Source organism: Chrysemys picta, chromosome 24 (genome assembly GCF_011386835.1).
Source record: "Chrysemys picta bellii isolate R12L10 chromosome 24, ASM1138683v2, whole genome shotgun sequence".
In the NCBI taxonomy this organism is placed as follows: domain Eukaryota; kingdom Metazoa; phylum Chordata; order Testudines; family Emydidae; genus Chrysemys; species Chrysemys picta.
Window position 1 is genome coordinate 5,946,604 of NC_088814.1, and position 18,210 is coordinate 5,964,813.

Genomic DNA, 18,210 nt, shown 5'->3' on the forward strand with positions numbered 1-18,210 from the left:
AAAGTCTCTACTTCACAGAGCTGTTGTGCTGGTTAATTAATGTTTGCAAAAGTATTTGAAATCTTAGGATGGAAGGTGTTGTAGGGAGCCAAATCGCATCTAGAGGTAGGACTCCCCAGTCCTACCGCTATCACCTTCTAACAAAAGCTCTTGCTCGGAGATAAACCATTTTTATCAGTTTGACTATTATAAGCACACTGTTGCTTGTGAAAGTTCAGGTGAAATCGGTATGGAAGCTGGAAAGGATGGGGACTATAAATATGTTTAAAATGTTATCTGTTCTTTCTCAAACATGTCTTTCCAGCCTCAGGTATTTGCACTCTGATAACCTTTTGGTCCCAGTGGTGGTAGAGACTTCATGCCTTGTATTTCCAAACTGATAAGAAATTGAAAGATGGTGAGACTCCTAGGAACATTATGAAACACACCCTCCCTGCCTTTCTTTGGGCTATTGCACATCTTAAAGCATTGCATTTCTGGGACATATTGTACAGGATGCTTCTTTACCGCCATGATCGCGAGACAGAGGACATATCTATGAGAAGGAAGTGATGGAAAAGGTGAAAAATGCACTGTTCTTGTTATCCAAGGTATTTGCCTCTGTTCTCCCCTGATCCTTTTATCTTCAGCCCCTGCTGATTCCTTACTATCTCTGGATCAAGGAGAATTTTTATCTCCCTGGGAGCCTCTGCATGTGATTATTAATTATTATTATTAATTAAATTCCTCTTTGCAGTAATATTAAGAGACGCTTACAGGAACCTCTATCCATTCTGCCTGTTAGGATTTACCAGACAAAGCGCATATCTGGGAGGTTTAAAAATAAACTCCTGTTGGAATGTTTTTTTCATTACGTATTAGCATTGCCATAAAACAGAAGGAAAGAGGCCAAAAATCAGATACTGCGGGATACGGGATGTCTCAGAGAACTGGATAGCATGATAGGAAGAAGACTTTCATTGCTAGGTTACCTGCTTGAATCCAGCTGGTGGTGACTGAAAGTTAACTTTTTCTTATGGTTGTTTGATGGCCTATATGAAATGAGCGTGGTAGGTCTCCGGACAGTTACTAGGGTTGTGTATCTGTGTCCCAAAAACTGGCAGTATGTGGCAGAAAGGCCAATGATCAAATGAACCATTGATGCTCCCACTCCTAGAAATCAGGAACTGAAGGCACATTGCAGGGCAGGGTGGGAGAAGTGTTCACTGCCACTCCCTGTTTTTATGAATAAACAGAGCAGCTCATTCTCCAGGCCTGGCACCTTTCCGAAACCCTCCGGTCACTCAATGAAAAAGAGGAAAGCTATTCAGAGATATACTGCTCTGAATCTACAGGCAAGGTCCCCATTGACTTCAGCTCTATGCCGCTGACCTCTGAAAAAAGTATTAAGTTCACATATTTGAGTGGCTGACACAGATCCAGTCTCACGACTTGAATCTTAAACTCCTGTTTACAAGGCTGTGCAGAAAGCCAAAATCTAGGCTGTTGTGATGACGAAGTGAAACTGACACTGCTTAGGTGTTCAGCTACTGTGGTAATGGGGAAGAGGGAGTATAAGCCCAGTTAAGTAGATAGGTAGATACTTTGCACCTAACAAATGAGTTTGCTTAGTGACAAATTCCTCTGTTCTCTGCTGCTTTGAATATTTCTCACAGTGGTGAGCGGATGACCATGAAAGGCAGTTAATACAGTATATTTCATTTGGAACATGAACATACTAGGGGCATAGAGACAGTTAACCAGGCCAGATGAGGTTCTAACCATACCCTTCATAGCTGGGATTGTGCTATTAATTTATGTCAGTTGCTGATGACAGAAACTCACAGACCAGTAAATACAATTCACTTGATGTATTTCATATGGGACTGGACAATACTTAACACAGCAGGTGGACAGCTCTTGCCAAAGCCCAAGTATCAGAGTATTAAATTAACAAGATCTGATGAGAAGCACCTGAGGAATATTAATCAGTCACATACATGGTTCTTTCCATCGCTAGATCTCAAGATGCCAAAGGAGGGTAAATATTATCCTCACCGTTTTACAGGTGGGAAAGCAGAGACAAATTATGGGGCTTATTCACTGGAAGAGAACATAAGAACAGCCACACCGAGTCAGACCAATGGTCCATCTAGCCCAGTATCCTGTCTTCCGATAGCAGACAGTGCCAGGTGTTTCAGTGGGAACGAAGAAAACAGGGCAATGGTTGGGTGAGCCATGCCCTGTCATCCAGTCCCAGGTTCTGGCAGAAATAGAACCCAGATCTCCCAACACTGAATTCTCAGAGCTAAAGGCTTGATAATATTCGTCAGCTGCAAAGGGAAATGTTGGGAAATAGACCAAGATTGGTGGAGGAAGTAGCGAAGGGCTCATTTAAACTGTCTCTCCAACCCTTTCAATTAGGGTCTGATCCAACTCCCCCAGAAGGCAACAAGAAGACTGTTGTTGTTATTTATATTACAGTAGCAGCTAGAGACACTAACCAAGATCAAAGCCCCATTACGCTGGGTGTTATACACGCACATGGTAAGAGACAGTCCCTGCCCCCAAAGAGCTTACAGTCTAATATATACAACCGAGACAGGGTAAACAGAGGGGAAAGTGACTTAATCAAGGTCACATAACAGGTCAGTAGCTAAACTGAAGGTAGAATCAAGGTCTTCTGAGTTCCAGTCCAGTGCACTAGCCACACTGCCTCTCTCTATGGGGATTTGAACTGGGTCCTTAATCTAGTTGGAAACTCAGGCAAAATAGGTTATTAAGCCAACAAGGGAGGGCAATTTGAGACATGTTCCCTCTTCCCCCATTCCCTTCTTCTTGTCGTTGTTTTGTCTTGTTTGGGGTTTTTTTCTGGGTTATTTCCTTGTTCAAAATTTATGACCAACTCTGTAACTCCGGGAGGTGTGGGGATCTGGCTGTTTTGGAAGTAGATTTCTTTTCCACATTAGATTGGGGTCTGCCCACAGAGGGGGAGATTTCTCTAAAATCACCGGAAATAAACCAGTGCTGACTTTTTTATACAAAACTTTTTAAACAAACTAAACCAACAAGCCTGACTCCTCACTTGGTAGCCAACCAGGTTACCAGCCAGATGGCCACTGGAGCATCATGTCTCTCTGCATAGTTCTGATCATGTCTCCCCTGTGCCCATGATTCACCTGAATCTTTCTTGTCAATCTGGAAGTACAAAGAAAGCTTTGCTGCTTTTAGTTGTTTCTCAGACCACTAGGAACCTGCCGGACTGGATCAGACCTATGGTCCATCTTGTCCAGTATCCTGTCTATGACAGTGACCAGAACCAGAAGCTTCAGTGGAAGGTGAAAGGAGCCATACAATGGGCAGATGTGGCATACTCTGTTATTCCATGAAGATCTTGTCATAGTTAGAGATTGGCTTAAACCCTGACATAAGGGTTTATCTCCCTTCAAATACGTGCTTAAAAAAAAAACTTTTATAACTGGAAACTCTTGTTTTCCATACCAACATATGATCACTCTGTGAATCTTGCTAAGCTCTTGGTCTCAATGACTTCCTGTGGCAGTGAGTTCCCCAGTCTACACATTGGGGGGGGGGAGTATTTCCTCTTATCAGTTTAATTACCAACGTCTCCCTATTGCCTAGTGCTCCCCTCCCACCTGGAATGCTGAAACCACCTGTTGCCTCTTATCATATACTCAGACACGGAGCCTGAAAAGACTTACCCATGTGCTTAACTTTTGCTTCTTAAACCAATGGGAATACACACAGATCTAAGGTTGTCCTTTGTTTGGGGGCAAGGGGTGTCCTTTTGGGCTAGTCTTTACTGCAACAGTTAAGGCTAGTGCATCAAACTAGCCTGGAGTAAGTACCCAGCCTGTAACATTAGCCTGGTTTGAGGGAGAGCAGTTACACACCCCTCCAGCTAATTGGATTTGCAGCTGATGAGTTGTGCTAACTGGGGCATTTAGGGGCCAGCTATCTGGAGTTTGAAGTACACCTCTACCTCGATATAACAGGACCCGATATAACACGAATTTGGATATAACGCAGTAAAGCAGTGCTTGGGGTGGGCTGGGCTGGGCTGGGCTGAGCACTCCAGTGGATCAACGCAAGTTCGATATAACACGGTTTCACCTATAATGCGGTAAGATTTTTTGGCTCCCGAGGACAATGTTATATCGAGGTAGAGGTGTACCACCTAACCTGGGCTAGAGATTTTTCCTGTGTGGACAGGAATGGGGTTATGGGTAACACTGGAGTTCTGCCTCAAGCTAACCCAATAGTGAGGACATGCCCCTTGCTATAGGTGCCTAGCAGGGTGAGGCCCTGGTTTTTGGAGCTTCTAGTCTATACATATGCTAAAAAGTAATGCCTGTGCAAAGGGGGTAGATAGCCTTGCCTTACCCTTTGTCTGGCTTCTTCCCCTTATCTGTCATCTTTGGAGGGAAACTGTATTTTTGCGCCAAACATTTGTTTTCTGGATGGAGAAACAGAGCCCAAGACTAGACTGCAAATGTGCCTAGGGGAGTGTCCTCATTGGAACGAGCAAAGACGACCAGTGTGAACTCTCTGGATTTGTAGTGTACCCTTCCCCTACCAGGCTCCTTTATCCTTGAAGCCAACCGAGCTCTACAATCAAGTCTTGCACCGTAGCTCGCTGCTTCATAAAATCGCGATAAATCATACGCGAGGCATATTCAAATAATTTGTATCACTGGGGACTGATTTACAGCCCAGCTCTTCATTCATCAAAGCCGGGCTTTCATTTGCGGGCATAGTCCTATCCACCGCAGGGAAGCCTCGCCCAATCCATAAATTAAAAAATATTAATAATAAAAGAAATAATAAAATAGAAAGGGGGTGTGGTGGTCCGGGGAAAGCCTTCGCTAAAGAAAATGGACAAAAGGAACTCAGAAAATTATTCTAATAAATGTCTCTTCCTTCACAAGTTCACCCCCCCCTCCCAAAACTAACGCTGAAAGACAAATGGCCCAACGACTTTTGATCTTTTATTACGAAATAACTCATGGCCATTTTTAATAGATAAAAATAACATCATCTTCCCAGTCAAATCGCATAAAATAATAAATTAAAGGGGAAAGTGACGGGGGGGAAAATTTGACTGAAAAAAAAAAAACCATCCATTTCAGTGGTGAGAAGATTTTTTTTCAAGATATAAGCCACGTAATTCTCTTTCCTTTTTAAAAATAAAAAGGACTGAAAATTGGGCATATAATTTAATGCCAATTACATTCAAGAATGAGTTATTTACAGCTGGTTGGACAAACCACGTTCACCTGTCACTTAAAAAGGTCAGTTCAAGCCTGGAAACAGAAGAGGAATGTGAGCAGTTTGAAGACACAAAAATCACGTGTTGAGAACATATTGTGTAGAATTAAAATTCTTCGCAACAGCGGAGTCAGAGTAAATAGCCACTCTGTGACACCGTATTATGGGATTCAAATATCCAACTTTCTTCACCAGGACTTAAAAGTTGGATTTTTAGACTAATCTGTTCAGAAGCAAAATGATTACATTTAATAAACCGACACATTTTCATATGAAAAAGGATGCAATTCGTGTGTTTGTCACTGAGTTATTATTATTATTTATGACTATTATTCATTTGTTGGTAAAATTACCTTTTTTGTTTCCTAGAAAAGGGCTTTTACTTTAATAAAAAAAAAAAACAAAAAAAACACAGAACAAACTTGAAAAGAGTTTCGACCCTTGTAACATCCTGTTAAAACACTTCTTCGTTCACACATAAACTCGTTCGGCCTTCGGAAGCGGTCGCCAATTGCAAATGACTGCAAATGTTTTCATCAGAAGGATCCAGGAGAATTGTTTTTTGGGAAAGCCAAAAACCAAATATTTAGAGAACAATATTTTCTTTGTCTTCCATTCCGCCATCAGAATTTAAATATATCGGATCAGTCCTAAGAACATAAGAATGGCCCTACTGGGTCAGATCAAAGGTCTGTCCAGCCCAGTATCCTGTCTTTCCATGGAAAACAAACGTGAATTTGATAAGACAGTTGCCTTCCACCCTTGTCTATAATAAATTAATAGGATTTTTGTTTTGGGCGATAGTAGGTTGTATACTACAGAACATAATAAATCGTTGGGGATTTGACGCATTAATTGTGTAGAAGCTAAGAAAGGAATTAACTGGAAACCAAACTTTAGAAACTGACTAATATTTGGGGGTAGTTTGGGATGTTTCTTGTTCTAGCACAGCAATCGAGAATCAAAGCAATTATACGATAGCAACTTGAAATTGGTGAATATGCCCCCCTTTCTGCCACATTAATAAATAATGATGTAACCCCCCTTTCTGTTTGAGGGAGAAGATCCTGCCACGGATAAAAGTCATACAGCTTCTCAGGGAAACTCTTCTCCTTACCTCTTCGCTAACCAAAGGAACGAACTAAAACCAAATTTTCGAAATAAAAAAGGCAAGATTTTATATTTTAGCTTCTTGTTTCTTACTGAAGAGGAAGAAGCCTTTCATTGGTATTTTGGGGGGTTAATTCGGGGCGTCTAAAAGAGAAAACATCGGCTTTGTATCTCTCTAATGGATAGTTTCGGTTCTTTCTTTTCGATTGTTCAATGTTTCTTCTTCGTGTTTTCTTATTATTTCGAGGCAAATGAGGATTTGGAAGGGGAGAAAGACTCGCTTGGCGATTATAGGAACCCGCTAATGAATCGGGGAAAGGAAACACAGAGGAGCCGGAGTAGGACATTGCGGATTTTTGGATACAGACTAACCGGGCTACCCCCTCGGAAACATGGGGACCCTATTTCTGCCCTCAAAATGCATCAAGCCAGGTGTTTAACCAACAGAAACGCAGCGATTTCATAGCCATAAACAAGTCTGCGGAGTCACTTCGGATTAGCTTTATGGCCGTTTTTGAATCTAAAGCCTTTCGCCTTCCTAGTGTGTGCGGTTCAAAGAGACGTTAAAAACCCTTCGCCTGTAATCTCATTGAACCGGACAGCCCTAAAGAAAGGAGCCGGAGGTTTAAAATAGAGCTGCGCGTCCACACACACTCGCGTCCACTCCCCGGAGATGGTCTGTTCAGGTGTGGAAAAGATAGAAGTGCCATAGGTGTGTTGCTGCTTGAAGGAAAGGCCTTGCGACTACGTAGGAATAGGCAGTCACTTGTCTGATTATCCTTCTCTGTTCTAAATTAATGGAGATATCCTATCTCCTAGAACTGGAAGGGACCTTGAAAGGTCATAGAGTCCAGCCCCCTGCCTTCACTAGCAGGAACAAGTACTGATTTTGCCCCAGATTCCCAAGTGGCCCCCTCAAGGATTGAACTCACAACCCTGGGTTTAGCAGGCCAATGCTCAAACCACTGAGCTATCCCTCTCCGTATATTCCCCCCTCGCTCCAATCTTCTAAAAGGTTGGCCCCACTCTTATCTATAGGAGCCGAAGTGAGATGGCCCTGGTTAAATCTCCCTTCCAGAAGCTGTTAGCAAGAGAACAGGAGGACTTGTGGCACCTTAGAGACTAACAAATGTATTTGAGCACAAGCTTTCGTGGGCTACAGCCCACTTCTTCGGATGCATAGAATGGAACATCTATTGAGGAGATATATATACACATACAGGCTGTAGCCCACGAAAGCTTGTGCTCAAATAAATGTGTTCGTCTCTAAGGTGCCACAAGTCCTCCTGTTCTTTTTGCGGCTACAGACTAAGACGGCTGCTACTCTGAAACCTGTTAGCAAGAGAGTTTCCTCCAACCAGGACTGGCTGGTGACTTCTTTCTAACTGGGTGTTTGACCATTTGACATGAACAAATCCAAGCCCAGGTTCACCAAACAAGCTGGTTTTATCCACCGCATCAGCTTGAAAAGGGAAGGCTGGAGGGGGCAGCAGGATAGATGTGTCTCCCTGTCCCTTAAACGCCCCCCAACACACACCTGTGAGACCTACTGAAGGAAAGGAATCATGGATCAAGGCAAATGGTGGAAATATTGCATAGCCCAAGTCTGTCCTTCTCCCTGGAAAGAGAAATCTAAACTCCACATTTACTGCTGTACCTTCAGTTTGCCCCAAGAGGTGACTGCCCCTCTGGTGTACTGTCCACTCAAGTCAAGGCAAGTCTTCATTAGATTTTGGATTAGGCTCTTGGTGGAAAAAAAACCCATCCCTCCTTCACAGCAATGTATGCAGCACAAAAAAACAGGCATGTTCTCCCCCCAACACAACCCAGCTACCAAGAACAACTGTAAAACTTTCCAGTTGAAAAGCAGAGCCCTCAAAAAGACACACACAGCAACAATCTCAGCATCACCCAAACCTCAGTTCCAGGGCAAATTGTTTCCAGTCTCTCTACTTTGTCCTCTTAATTGGCATCAGATTAATGGAAGGGTCCAGTAGTGGAATCCAATAGCAACTTTTCTCTCTTTTGCGGGGGAGGGGAGAGGGGCTAATGGCCTCACAGTGGTCAGTGTGTGTGTGTGTGTGTGGGTGTGTTGTTGCTTTATTTTATTTTTTTCCTCTTCTTCCACCCCACACCCCCTTAGATGGATCTCTCTTGTGGAATAAATGTTCTGAGTGAATTCCCGACTTCCAAGATGGGTATGATCCGAAGTTCATCTTAGCACCAGTGTCTAACCTTTATTATTTCTACATACACTGACCCCATTGAAGCCTCAACGTGAGTAGCCACATTTTCAAAACAGCTCAGGATGCTGGGTGCTCAGGTCTTTTGAAAATCTAGCCCCACGTGTCACCATGCAAGCGGCTTTTTTTGAAAATCTGGCCTGGTGTTAAAAATTTTCAAAAGCATCTAAGTCCCATTCTCAAAATTAGCTCAGGCATCTAGGCTCCTCACTATCCTTCCAGGTCAAAAGGACTTAGGCTCCTAAGAAGCCTAAGTGACTTTTGAAAATAGGATCCCAAGGGTATGTCTCTTCTGCAGAGGGTGACCAGACAGCAAGTGTGAAAAATCGGGATGGGGGTGGATGGTAATAAGAAAAAAATAAGAAAAAGCCTGAAAAATCAGAACTGTCCCTCTAAAAATTGAGACATCTGGTCACCCTACTTCTGCACCTGGGAGTGAGCCTCCAACCCCAGTAGAGGGACCCCAGTTAGTGAGGCATGGGCTTAGGTACTTTTGAAAATTTGACACTTGAGCTCTTTGGAAAATTTGGCCCCACAAAGCCATGAAGTTCTGAACAGTCCAGAAATGCTCCTCCTATCTTTTTTTTTATTTTTATACCCACCAAGTTTGATTTGTTGTCCAGAACGTTTCTTCATACCAAAAGTTTAAAAAAAAATTTGACCAGGGTTGAAATTTGTCATGACACAAAGTTATATTACCTTTCGCTGCTTCCATCAGAACATATTCTGCTTGAAATCAACTCTGGTTTTAAGTTTAAAAAAAAAAAATCCCCTTTTCCTCCCACAGAAATAGATATGTTTTATTAAGTTTGCAAGATTACACCTCCTGTATCATACCGACTTCCAGGCATGGTTAATGTTCGTGAACTATTCTCGCCTTCCCTGAAGGCTTGACCTCTGCTCTGTGCACTGAAAGCCAACCCCGGCTATGCTTGGTGTTCTCTTCTTACCAGCCAGTGCTTTTCTTTTTTAACCCGAAATAATTTTTCAAAGCAGACCTCTTGCCTGGAGTGCTGAGTGCTGGGCCTTGCAAGGCTCTAGTGGGGCACAGAGACCCAGGCTTGACCTCATCTCTGGTCCTCAGGACAGCCTGGGCCCATCCTTTGGTAAATTCATTTCAGGCTGAACTTTCTGTGAACCTGGGCCTGAGGGGAAGGGGAGCCGGCAGGGCAAGGCTGATGGAGGCAAGCTCTGGGCAAACCTATCAGCCTGAGTAAATATTGAACAAGTCCATGTGAAGGCTGGGGTTGAAATGAAGCTGTCAGACCATGTAAACTGAAAGGATAGGTGAGGCCTCTGAAGAGTAAGGGGACGTTTTGTATACTTCAGTTGTGTCCCCTCCTCCTGAGCCGACTCCCCAGGCTCCATCTCACCTGCTTCAAAGAGTGAAGCAACCTTGAAAATGATCAGCTGTCGGGCTTTTTTGTTTTGTTTTCTTTTTGGGTGGGGAAGGCTAAGGAGCTGGTAGGGGTCACTGAAGCGTGGTCATTTCACTTTAAATATGGTAAGGGAGCAGTAATAGAGCATTTGACTGCCGATCAAGAGGCCCCCCCAAACTTACACCCAGGGATTATGACATAAGTGCCAAGGCCCCTGTCCTGCATGTTTGACCACAAGTGAGACTGTAAACCCCTTGAGGGCAGGGACCATCTTTTTCGTTATATGTGTACAGCACCTAGCACAAAGGGCAATCTTTGATTGCAGTCCCTAGGCCCAATCAGAACACAACTTGTTTATTCATTGATTTACAGGTACCTGATACCTTTACACTGAATAGCATCTTACTGAAGGATATGAGACTACTGGTGGACATGGGGCTGGATTTTGCAAAAAGATCTGCTCCAGTACACCAGTGAGCCTGCAGGGAGCCATCGGTGCTGGAACTGGGGGTGCTGTGGGGGCTGCCAGACCCCAGGGCTTGAAGTGGTTTTCATTATATACAGAGTTTACAGTTTGGTTCAATGGCTCTCAGCACCCCCACTATAAAAATTGTTCCAGCCCCCCTTCAGGGAGCCCAGTTTACTCCAGCACCTAGTCCTAAGATACTGCCCAACACGAGTGAGAGTATCAGAATTTGGCTCACAATCAAAGTCTGGGGAAATGGGGATGGTGGCACCATTCCTTCAAACTGGTCTCACCTAGCGCCACCATATCGTGTATTATTTTCTTAGTGTGACTTGAACCAGTGCTTCTATATCCTGGGAAATTTCCCCACAATCTGGGAATTTGTGAGTAAAATGTTTTGAATGAAGATTCCCCAATTTCCCAAGTTGAAACATTTTACTCACAAATTCCCAGATTGTGGGGAAATTTCCCAGGATATAGAAGCACTGGGGAAAAACTTTATCTGGGAATTTTTCACCAGATTTGGGAAATGTTTCGCGCTACATTGGGAAAAGTTGGCATCATGATATAGAAGCACTGACTTGAACCTGTTTGTATTAAAAGTATTAAGAAAAAATAAGTGGGCTGCTGTAGGCCTCAGTTCAGCAAAGCACTTAAGCAGATGCTTACCTTTGAGCAGGTAGGCAGTGTTGTGGTAGCTCTGTTGGTCCCAGGATATTAGAGAGTTAGTTAGTTTCCCAGACCTGAAGAAGAGCTCTGTGTAAGTGCCAAAGCTTCTCTCTCACCAGCTGAAGTTGGTCCAATAAAAGTTATTACCTCACCCACCTTGACTCGATGATCATGTAAGTCCACCCTTATTTACCAAAGCACAGAGTTAACTGTAACAACCTGGGCAGTCCATTGACTTCAGTGGCCTACTTCAAGTTTAATTAAGCACATGCTTAAGTGCTTTGCTGAATAAGGATGATTACTCACATTCTTAGGGATGGGCTCCTTGCTGAATCACTTACACAAAGTGAAATTCAACAAGAGATCAACTCTGATTTGCTTCGGGAAATAATGAAAAAGCCCTCTTTGCAAAGAAAGAAATTGTGTTCCTTCTCGCTGCAAACCCCCCCTCCCCGTTTGTTTTTGCTGTGTGAAATATGAGAGCTGGATAAACATGGAACTGCTCACAACTTTCATCTTCTATTTTAAGGGCATCAGAGGCCTTGCATTAGGAAAGAGATTTCTCTTTCCAGTCCCACGGTACTGTTATTAAGTCGTTTCCCCAGGCAGCGGGGTGAGCTTCAGAGGGCTTTCACACCTCCAGCCCCGATCAGCTCTGGGGAGAAAGTTAATAACAGAGCAAAATGGAGTTGAAAGTAAGAAAATCTTCTGGTTTCTTTTCTTTTCTTCTTTCTTTCTTTCTTTTGTAATAGAATGTGCTCTTCTGAGATCAAAAGGCCTCATCTTGTGAGAACAAACGCTTTAGGGAGAGAAGAAAAATTTCACACCAAGGGGTAAGGAACACATGGCCCTGAAATATCTGCCAAGAAGGGCCAGGACTCCTGGCCTTCTCTCCAGCTCTGTTATCTGTGAGCATGGCTAGAAGACAGGCGTCTGTTCAATATCCTGGCCTAACATCTCCTCCTCGCGCAGAAGAGACGTATCTCAAACAAGGCTATTGTCATAAATAATTTACAAGAATTTCTAAACTGGGAAATGTCCTCTTCCTTTGGGATATTAAAAGAATAAATCTCCATTACGTGGATAGACAGACAGATAGATGCGTGTGCTTATATGTTACATATATATGTTTGCATTGACATTGGAGTGATTTTCCTGCTCACGACAAATATCATACGAGATGCTCCAGAGATAGATGTGAGATATGTGAGTGTATATATAGATAGATACATATCTTTGTATATCTGTCAATCTGTGGAATCTCCGTCTCTGGAGATATTTAAGAGTAGGTTAGATAAATGTCTATCAGGGATGGTCTAGACAGTATTTGGTCCTGCCATGCGGGCAGGGGACTGGACTCGATGACCTCTCGAGGTCCCTTCCAGTCCTATAATCTATGATTCTATGATTCTATGATATACATACACATATATCTAATACAACTATACACATACATGTATGTATAAATACAGATAAGATAAATCCATACATATAGATGTATAGATATACATGCAATGTTACATGTGTGTTTATCTATAAACATGTAGTTATGAGATGTATGTAATTTAATATATATAATAGCATGTACACATATATGCGTGTGTGTATGTGTGTGTATATATATATATATATGATACAGAGACTCTTTCTTTCAACCTACTAATTCACCAAGCTAGTATTTTTGCGATGTTTTCTAGTTCACAGCCATGAGTTTCTGTCTGTTAACTTCCAGAAAAACAAGAGGAAGTGTGAGAAATCGGGGGGGGGGGGGCGAAAGAAAGTATGTGGTGATTTTTTTAAAAGCCACTGTGAGAATGAAGGACGAAATTGAGGGGATGGGGGAGATGAAACGAACCCTCTTATAAATGGGAATAGGTCGGAAGGGGTTTACATATGTAAGGGCACATCAACACAGGCGCTGCGGCCTCTTCCGGGGTCTGCCTTTGAGTTTTAAATGCGAGTTTTCTATGCTTTTGTAGTGCCCGACATCCTGACATATCAGTAACCTCCTGTCCTTTCTGCTCAGCTCCATCGGCCTTCCCGTCCTGGACAGGACCCCGAGCTCGCCCAACTCTGATCCAGTGGGAACGGCTAACGTCCATTCTCACCTGTCAGCCTTGTGGGCAAATGGGACTCACTCCATTACATCTTCGATTCGAAACAGATGCAAGAGACACGAGACTTCTCTCTGGTGGAAATGCCGGAACGTTAGACGAGTAAGACCCGGCCTTAACGGGACACTTTCAAAGAAAGTTTCCTTCAGTCAAATGGGTTATCAAAGCATCCAGTTTTCTTTTCTTTCTTTCTTTCAGCGTTCTTTCTCCTGTCAAAGGAGATGATATGCAAGTTATTAATTTTAGCAAAAAGCCTTCTCTTTTAAGCTAGTGTATTCCTTTCCCAGCCCTGTCCCTAGACTAACTGCACCTCCGAAAACTTTTTTTAAAGCCCATAAAAGCTGTATTCCCCACGATCCCGAATAGAAAGGGGAGACGAGGGTGGTTACACTGCCTGGGGAAGTTTCCTCTTAACCCTCCGATGATTTGGGCCCAGTTCCTTAAAACAGCATTGAGCAGCGTTTAAGACATCGATATAGGCAAATCCATACATTTAATTTACAACAGGTACTTTGGTAAGTTGCTTACCTCTCTCCCCCCCCCTCCAAAAAAAGAGGGTTTGCAAATTTCCCAGGACAATAGATTCTCCTGGCAGTCTCTCTGTTTACTTGTTTAGAAATCCCAGAGGCGTTTCGAGGTAAAAAGGTCAGAGCTAAAGGTCCTCTTCCCCCTCCCCCACCCAACCTCTGACCCTCCAGAAATATTAAGATTATAGAATAAAGTGTCCGATCCTGCGCCCAGTGAAGTCAACGGGAGATGTGTCATCGCCTTGTGGAATCAGGATCTAGCCCCCAAAGGTGATGGAGTAACTGTTACTGCTTTTCATTTGGGGAGCAATCATTCCTCGATCGGTGTCCCCATTTGGGGGCGTGCGGGGGAAGGGGAAAATACCCCTCTTGACTTTACTTCTAAAGCCAGTGGATTCGCTTTAAAGCATGTTTTCAATCATACAGAAACCCTCTTTATTTAAATATCCCTCCCCCCACCACACACACACTGTTAATTCCAGTCGGTGCTTCTGTTTCAAGAACATGGGTACCGTATAATTCTTGAAATGTGTATGCTTCAATTAGTGTGTGTGTGTGTGTGTGTGTGTGTGTGTGTGTGTGTGTGTGTGTGTGTGTGTGTGTGTGTGTGAGAGAGAGAGAGAGAGAGAGACATTCCTATTCATTTTAGAGATCGTTCACTGATTAAATACGTGGTTTGTTTTTTTTAATCGCTAGTTCTAAGTGACCAGAGGAGAAACTGATTGCTTGATGCCAAACGCCTCCACTTGAAGTTAAGCGATCCGCTTTGCAGGTTCCCAATACACTCGCTTTAACTTTTGCCCTTAGACGCGGTAAAAGGGTGTCTACGGGGCCCGACCCTGCATCTGTCGAAGCCAAGGGGAGATTTGCCATTTGATCTAAAACCGAAGCAGGATCGGGCCAGTCGTTGGAAAGATTCAGCGGCGTTAGGAAACCTTCCACCCTTCTCCTCCCCGTCCCATCACACTCAGCCCACTGATTGGGCGAAAGATATTTCCAGGTAACTAACAATCACGAGGACTCGACTCTGAAAAATTAAACTTTATTAGAATGAGGTAGTTTCATGTCAAAATACAGAAGGGGGGAGGGGAAATCCCGATAAGCTTTTGTTCGATGTAATTTTCTCCTTAAAACGAAACAAAACCACAAACTCCACGTTCTTAATGTTGCTCTATGCAAAAGTTTGTTTTTTGGGGGGAGGGGAATAATTACACTGTATTTTCCATTGTTAAATAGAATTTCGCTCGGGCTCAGAGAAAGGGGGGGGGGTGCTACTTTCCTTTAAGAGTTAAGGCTAACACAATAGACAATAAATATCATTTGAATCCAGCAATGTGACTGAACGATCCAATATCTTCCAAGGTTCCACTCTGCAGCCTGGTTCCGCGAAGCATGGCACACTCGCTAGCAAAATCACCCCCCAAAAGTACCCGGAGGTCAAACTTTTCCTACATTATTTTGTGTGTGTGGCTGGCAGCATCCAAACTACATTCAAATAATAATAATAAAAAAAACACGAAGCATTTAAACACCATGGAAAGCCGCGATAGTGCAAAACGAGGGGAAAGGGTTGTTGTGTTCTTTTCTCAAAGGCCTCTGGCTTATTAATAGGGCAAGTCTCACTCCAAGATATACAAAGTTTAAAAGTGGGGGTGGGGAAAACACTTTTTACAATCCTGTGGGAAGAAAGGACACGGGGGAAAAAAAATTACATCAAGCAACGAATTCTTACAGCCTAAAGTCATTGTGCACATTGTGGGGTGTGTTTTTTTTGTTTTTTTTTTTTTGGAATGGAAATAATTAAATTCGTTTCCAAAGTTTCTCTGGTTGAAAGTGCAATCCCCAAACTTGGGGTGGAAACGTCCCTGAGACAAATGGGTCTTGCCGGGAAAGTAGGATAAAAACACAGCCAGCCCCTCCTTTTTGGAGTGAACTATTCCTACGGGACGGGCTCATAAAATCAGAGCGAAGGACAGAGAAATGCAAGCAGGGGTGTAACCATCACAACTCCGGCAACGGGGCACCAGTCAGTGGAGTGGGGTGTGGGCCAGCCTGGAGTGTGTGTAGGAAAGTGTGGAGTGTGTATGGGCTGGGTATGCGTGCCTCCAGCTGCGTGCCTTGGCTTAGTTTGCAGGGAGATGGCCTTATCCTTCCTGCGCCTTGAAGGGACCGTTTCAGGAGGAAACCGAGTTGGGAGAGGCCTCAGGTGAGGTGAAATTGGACTGGTCCGAGGCTTCGCTCACTTCCTTAGCAGCCCTGGGGGCAGGAGCGGGGGCCAGGCCTTCCTTCTCCCGCTTTTTCTGCTTCATCCTCCGGTTCTGGAACCAGATCTTCACCTGGGTTTCGTTGAGTTCCAAGGTGGCGGCGATTTCCACTCGCCTGGCCCGGGTGAGGTACTTATTAAAGTGAAACTCCTTCTCCAGCTCTGTCAGCTGCTTGGTGGTGAAGTTGGTCCGGATGGCGTTGGGCGGCCCGACCAGTCCATATTCAGCCACTTTAGCTGTTAATGAGCAAACACACACAGGAAGCAGCAGCAAAGCGTAACGCGTTAAAGCAGTGGGGAGGGCGGACGCATGATAAGCGAGGCCCTCTCCCGCTCTCTCTCCAGCCATCCATCACCCAGCCACACTCACCACTTCAGCATCCGGGCCCAGTTTCTCGCCCTTAGCTCCATCCACTGCAGGGCCCGAGCGCTCTCTGTACCTGCACGGGTCCCTCCAGCACCGGAAGCCTCCCTTCTGAGAGGAACAGCTCACCTGCTCCCTTCCAAATAGTCCGCTTTTGCAAGTCACGGTTCTCTCAGTTCGCTGGAAACTTTCATGGAACTGTCAAGCTGGGGGAGGGAGGTTGGGATTTACGGGGGTTCTAGGGAAGGAAGTTGAACAATAGGGGAGTGGAAGGGGAAGATTTGGAGGGGCCGGAAGCCACGATCATTCCCTCCTTAAGGCAAGATTTAAATCGCTCTGGGCCTAGCACAGAAATTCAGCGGCCCTACATCACTACAGTAGAAGGCGCAGCTCTCAGGACCTCTGTCTACCTCTACTGCAGCCATGATGTTGATCTGTTCCATTCTCCCTTGAGCTCCGTCCTTGTGACTTGGGAGGGGGACAAGCTCTCTCCCATAGCCAACCCACAAAAGATTTCTTCCCCCACCTCTCTCTCTCCACACACCACACATACACACACAACTTTAAAATAAAACGATCGCCGAGTTGTCAAACTCACCTGTTTTGGGAGGATTCCTTTTCACTTTCATCCAGTCGAAGGTCTGTGTGAGGCTGGCGGTGGGGCAGGCGTGATCTTTGTCCTCGTTTAAAGCAGACGAAAGGTGGCTGTAAGCCCCCTGCAAGTAGCCTGGCTGCTCCTGGCCATAGGGGTGGTGTTGGTACTGTCCAGACCCTGACACGGCGGGGCAGTAGCCGTCTGACCCAGAGCTGAGGTTAGATCCAGCGGGGGCAGAGTACCCTGGTGATTGGAAATACACGCCATCCGTTTCCTGCTGGCTGAGGTAGAACTGGTGATGCCCGTAGTTGGGGTTGCAGGCTTGGGGCGGGTACCCTGCTGATGCAGAGCCCGAGAAGGGGAGGCCAAGCCCTGAAGGGTGGGGGTGATGGTAGCTTGGGTTCGGCTGAGTAGGATGGCTTGGCACGGTAGCACTCCCTGCTACTACAAAGCGTCCGTCTCCATTATAACTGTCACTGGTGGGTGTACCTGAGCAAGCAGGAAAGGAGGTTGTCCCTTGCTCTAAATGATGGTAGCCCTTGGGTGAGTAGGCGCTCGTCCCACGGTTACAAATTGCATACTCTAAGAAGGAGTTCATCCTAGTATTGTCCATCTGCCAGTGATGGAGGAGGGTCAACCTGTTTTGGGGGGATTTCGCCTGCCCTACAACCTTTAGATAGTATGTCAAAGCTGTAAAACTTCCATCCATGGATCGCTAGCCTTCGAACCCCCAGAGCCTTCCGAAAGGGGGGGTTGTGGGGTGGGGGGTGGGACCACGTGGTCCGCCACGAATCCAATGAGCAAAGACCTCCTGAAGTTTGTCAGATATCTGCGCTCATCCATCAAGCCCCTGGCATTTGCATGACAAAGGAACTTCAATCAAACCCTGCCCATCAATCTGATAACAACACGTATATGTCAAAATCTTTCCTCAAAGACTTTAAAAGAGAGAAGGGAGTGTGTGTTGGGGGGGGGAGCAGAGAGTTAGAATTATTCAAGACTGTTTTAAGTGTTAAAAGGGCCCCCAAATTATAAGATGTGACCAACTTCATCAGAACTTTTTTCCCCAAATAGAAGGTTTTTTTCCCCAACCCCAGTTCCATCTGAGACAGAGACAGACCGAGACAGAGGTAGGGAGGTTTCACTACTTTTTCAACTATACATCTGCTCTTTTCTTCCTTTTAAAACTTTCTCAGCAAAGTGGCACGAACG

At 44.6% G+C, this 18,210-nt stretch overlaps 1 protein-coding gene and 1 long non-coding RNA gene across 4 annotated transcripts; one reads left to right on the top strand and one right to left on the bottom strand.

The window, feature by feature from the left end:
- The first annotated feature begins 471 nt into the window (after window positions 1-471).
- On the top strand, window positions 472-15,336 carry LOC122172609 (uncharacterized). Of its 3 annotated transcripts, XR_006173060.2 has the most exons (3): window positions 472-590; window positions 13,162-13,351; window positions 14,584-15,336. It is a non-coding gene; the product is annotated as an uncharacterized LOC122172609 (long non-coding RNA). The 3 variants fall into 3 exon arrangements; XR_010594846.1 differs by having other exon boundaries at window positions 13,162-15,336; XR_010594847.1 differs by lacking the exon at window positions 472-590 and adding an exon at window positions 11,602-11,830 and having other exon boundaries at window positions 13,162-15,336.
- Window positions 14,803-17,746, bottom strand: HOXB1 (homeobox B1). Its single transcript, XM_005301892.4, has 2 exons — window positions 17,002-17,746; window positions 14,803-16,276 (listed from the first exon to the last, which is right to left on the bottom strand). Exons 1-2 carry the CDS (start codon window positions 17,705-17,707, stop codon window positions 15,951-15,953), a joined length of 1,032 nt encoding a protein of 343 aa, XP_005301949.2. The 5' UTR covers window positions 17,708-17,746; the 3' UTR covers window positions 14,803-15,950.
- Window positions 17,747-18,210: the final 464 nt, after the last annotated feature.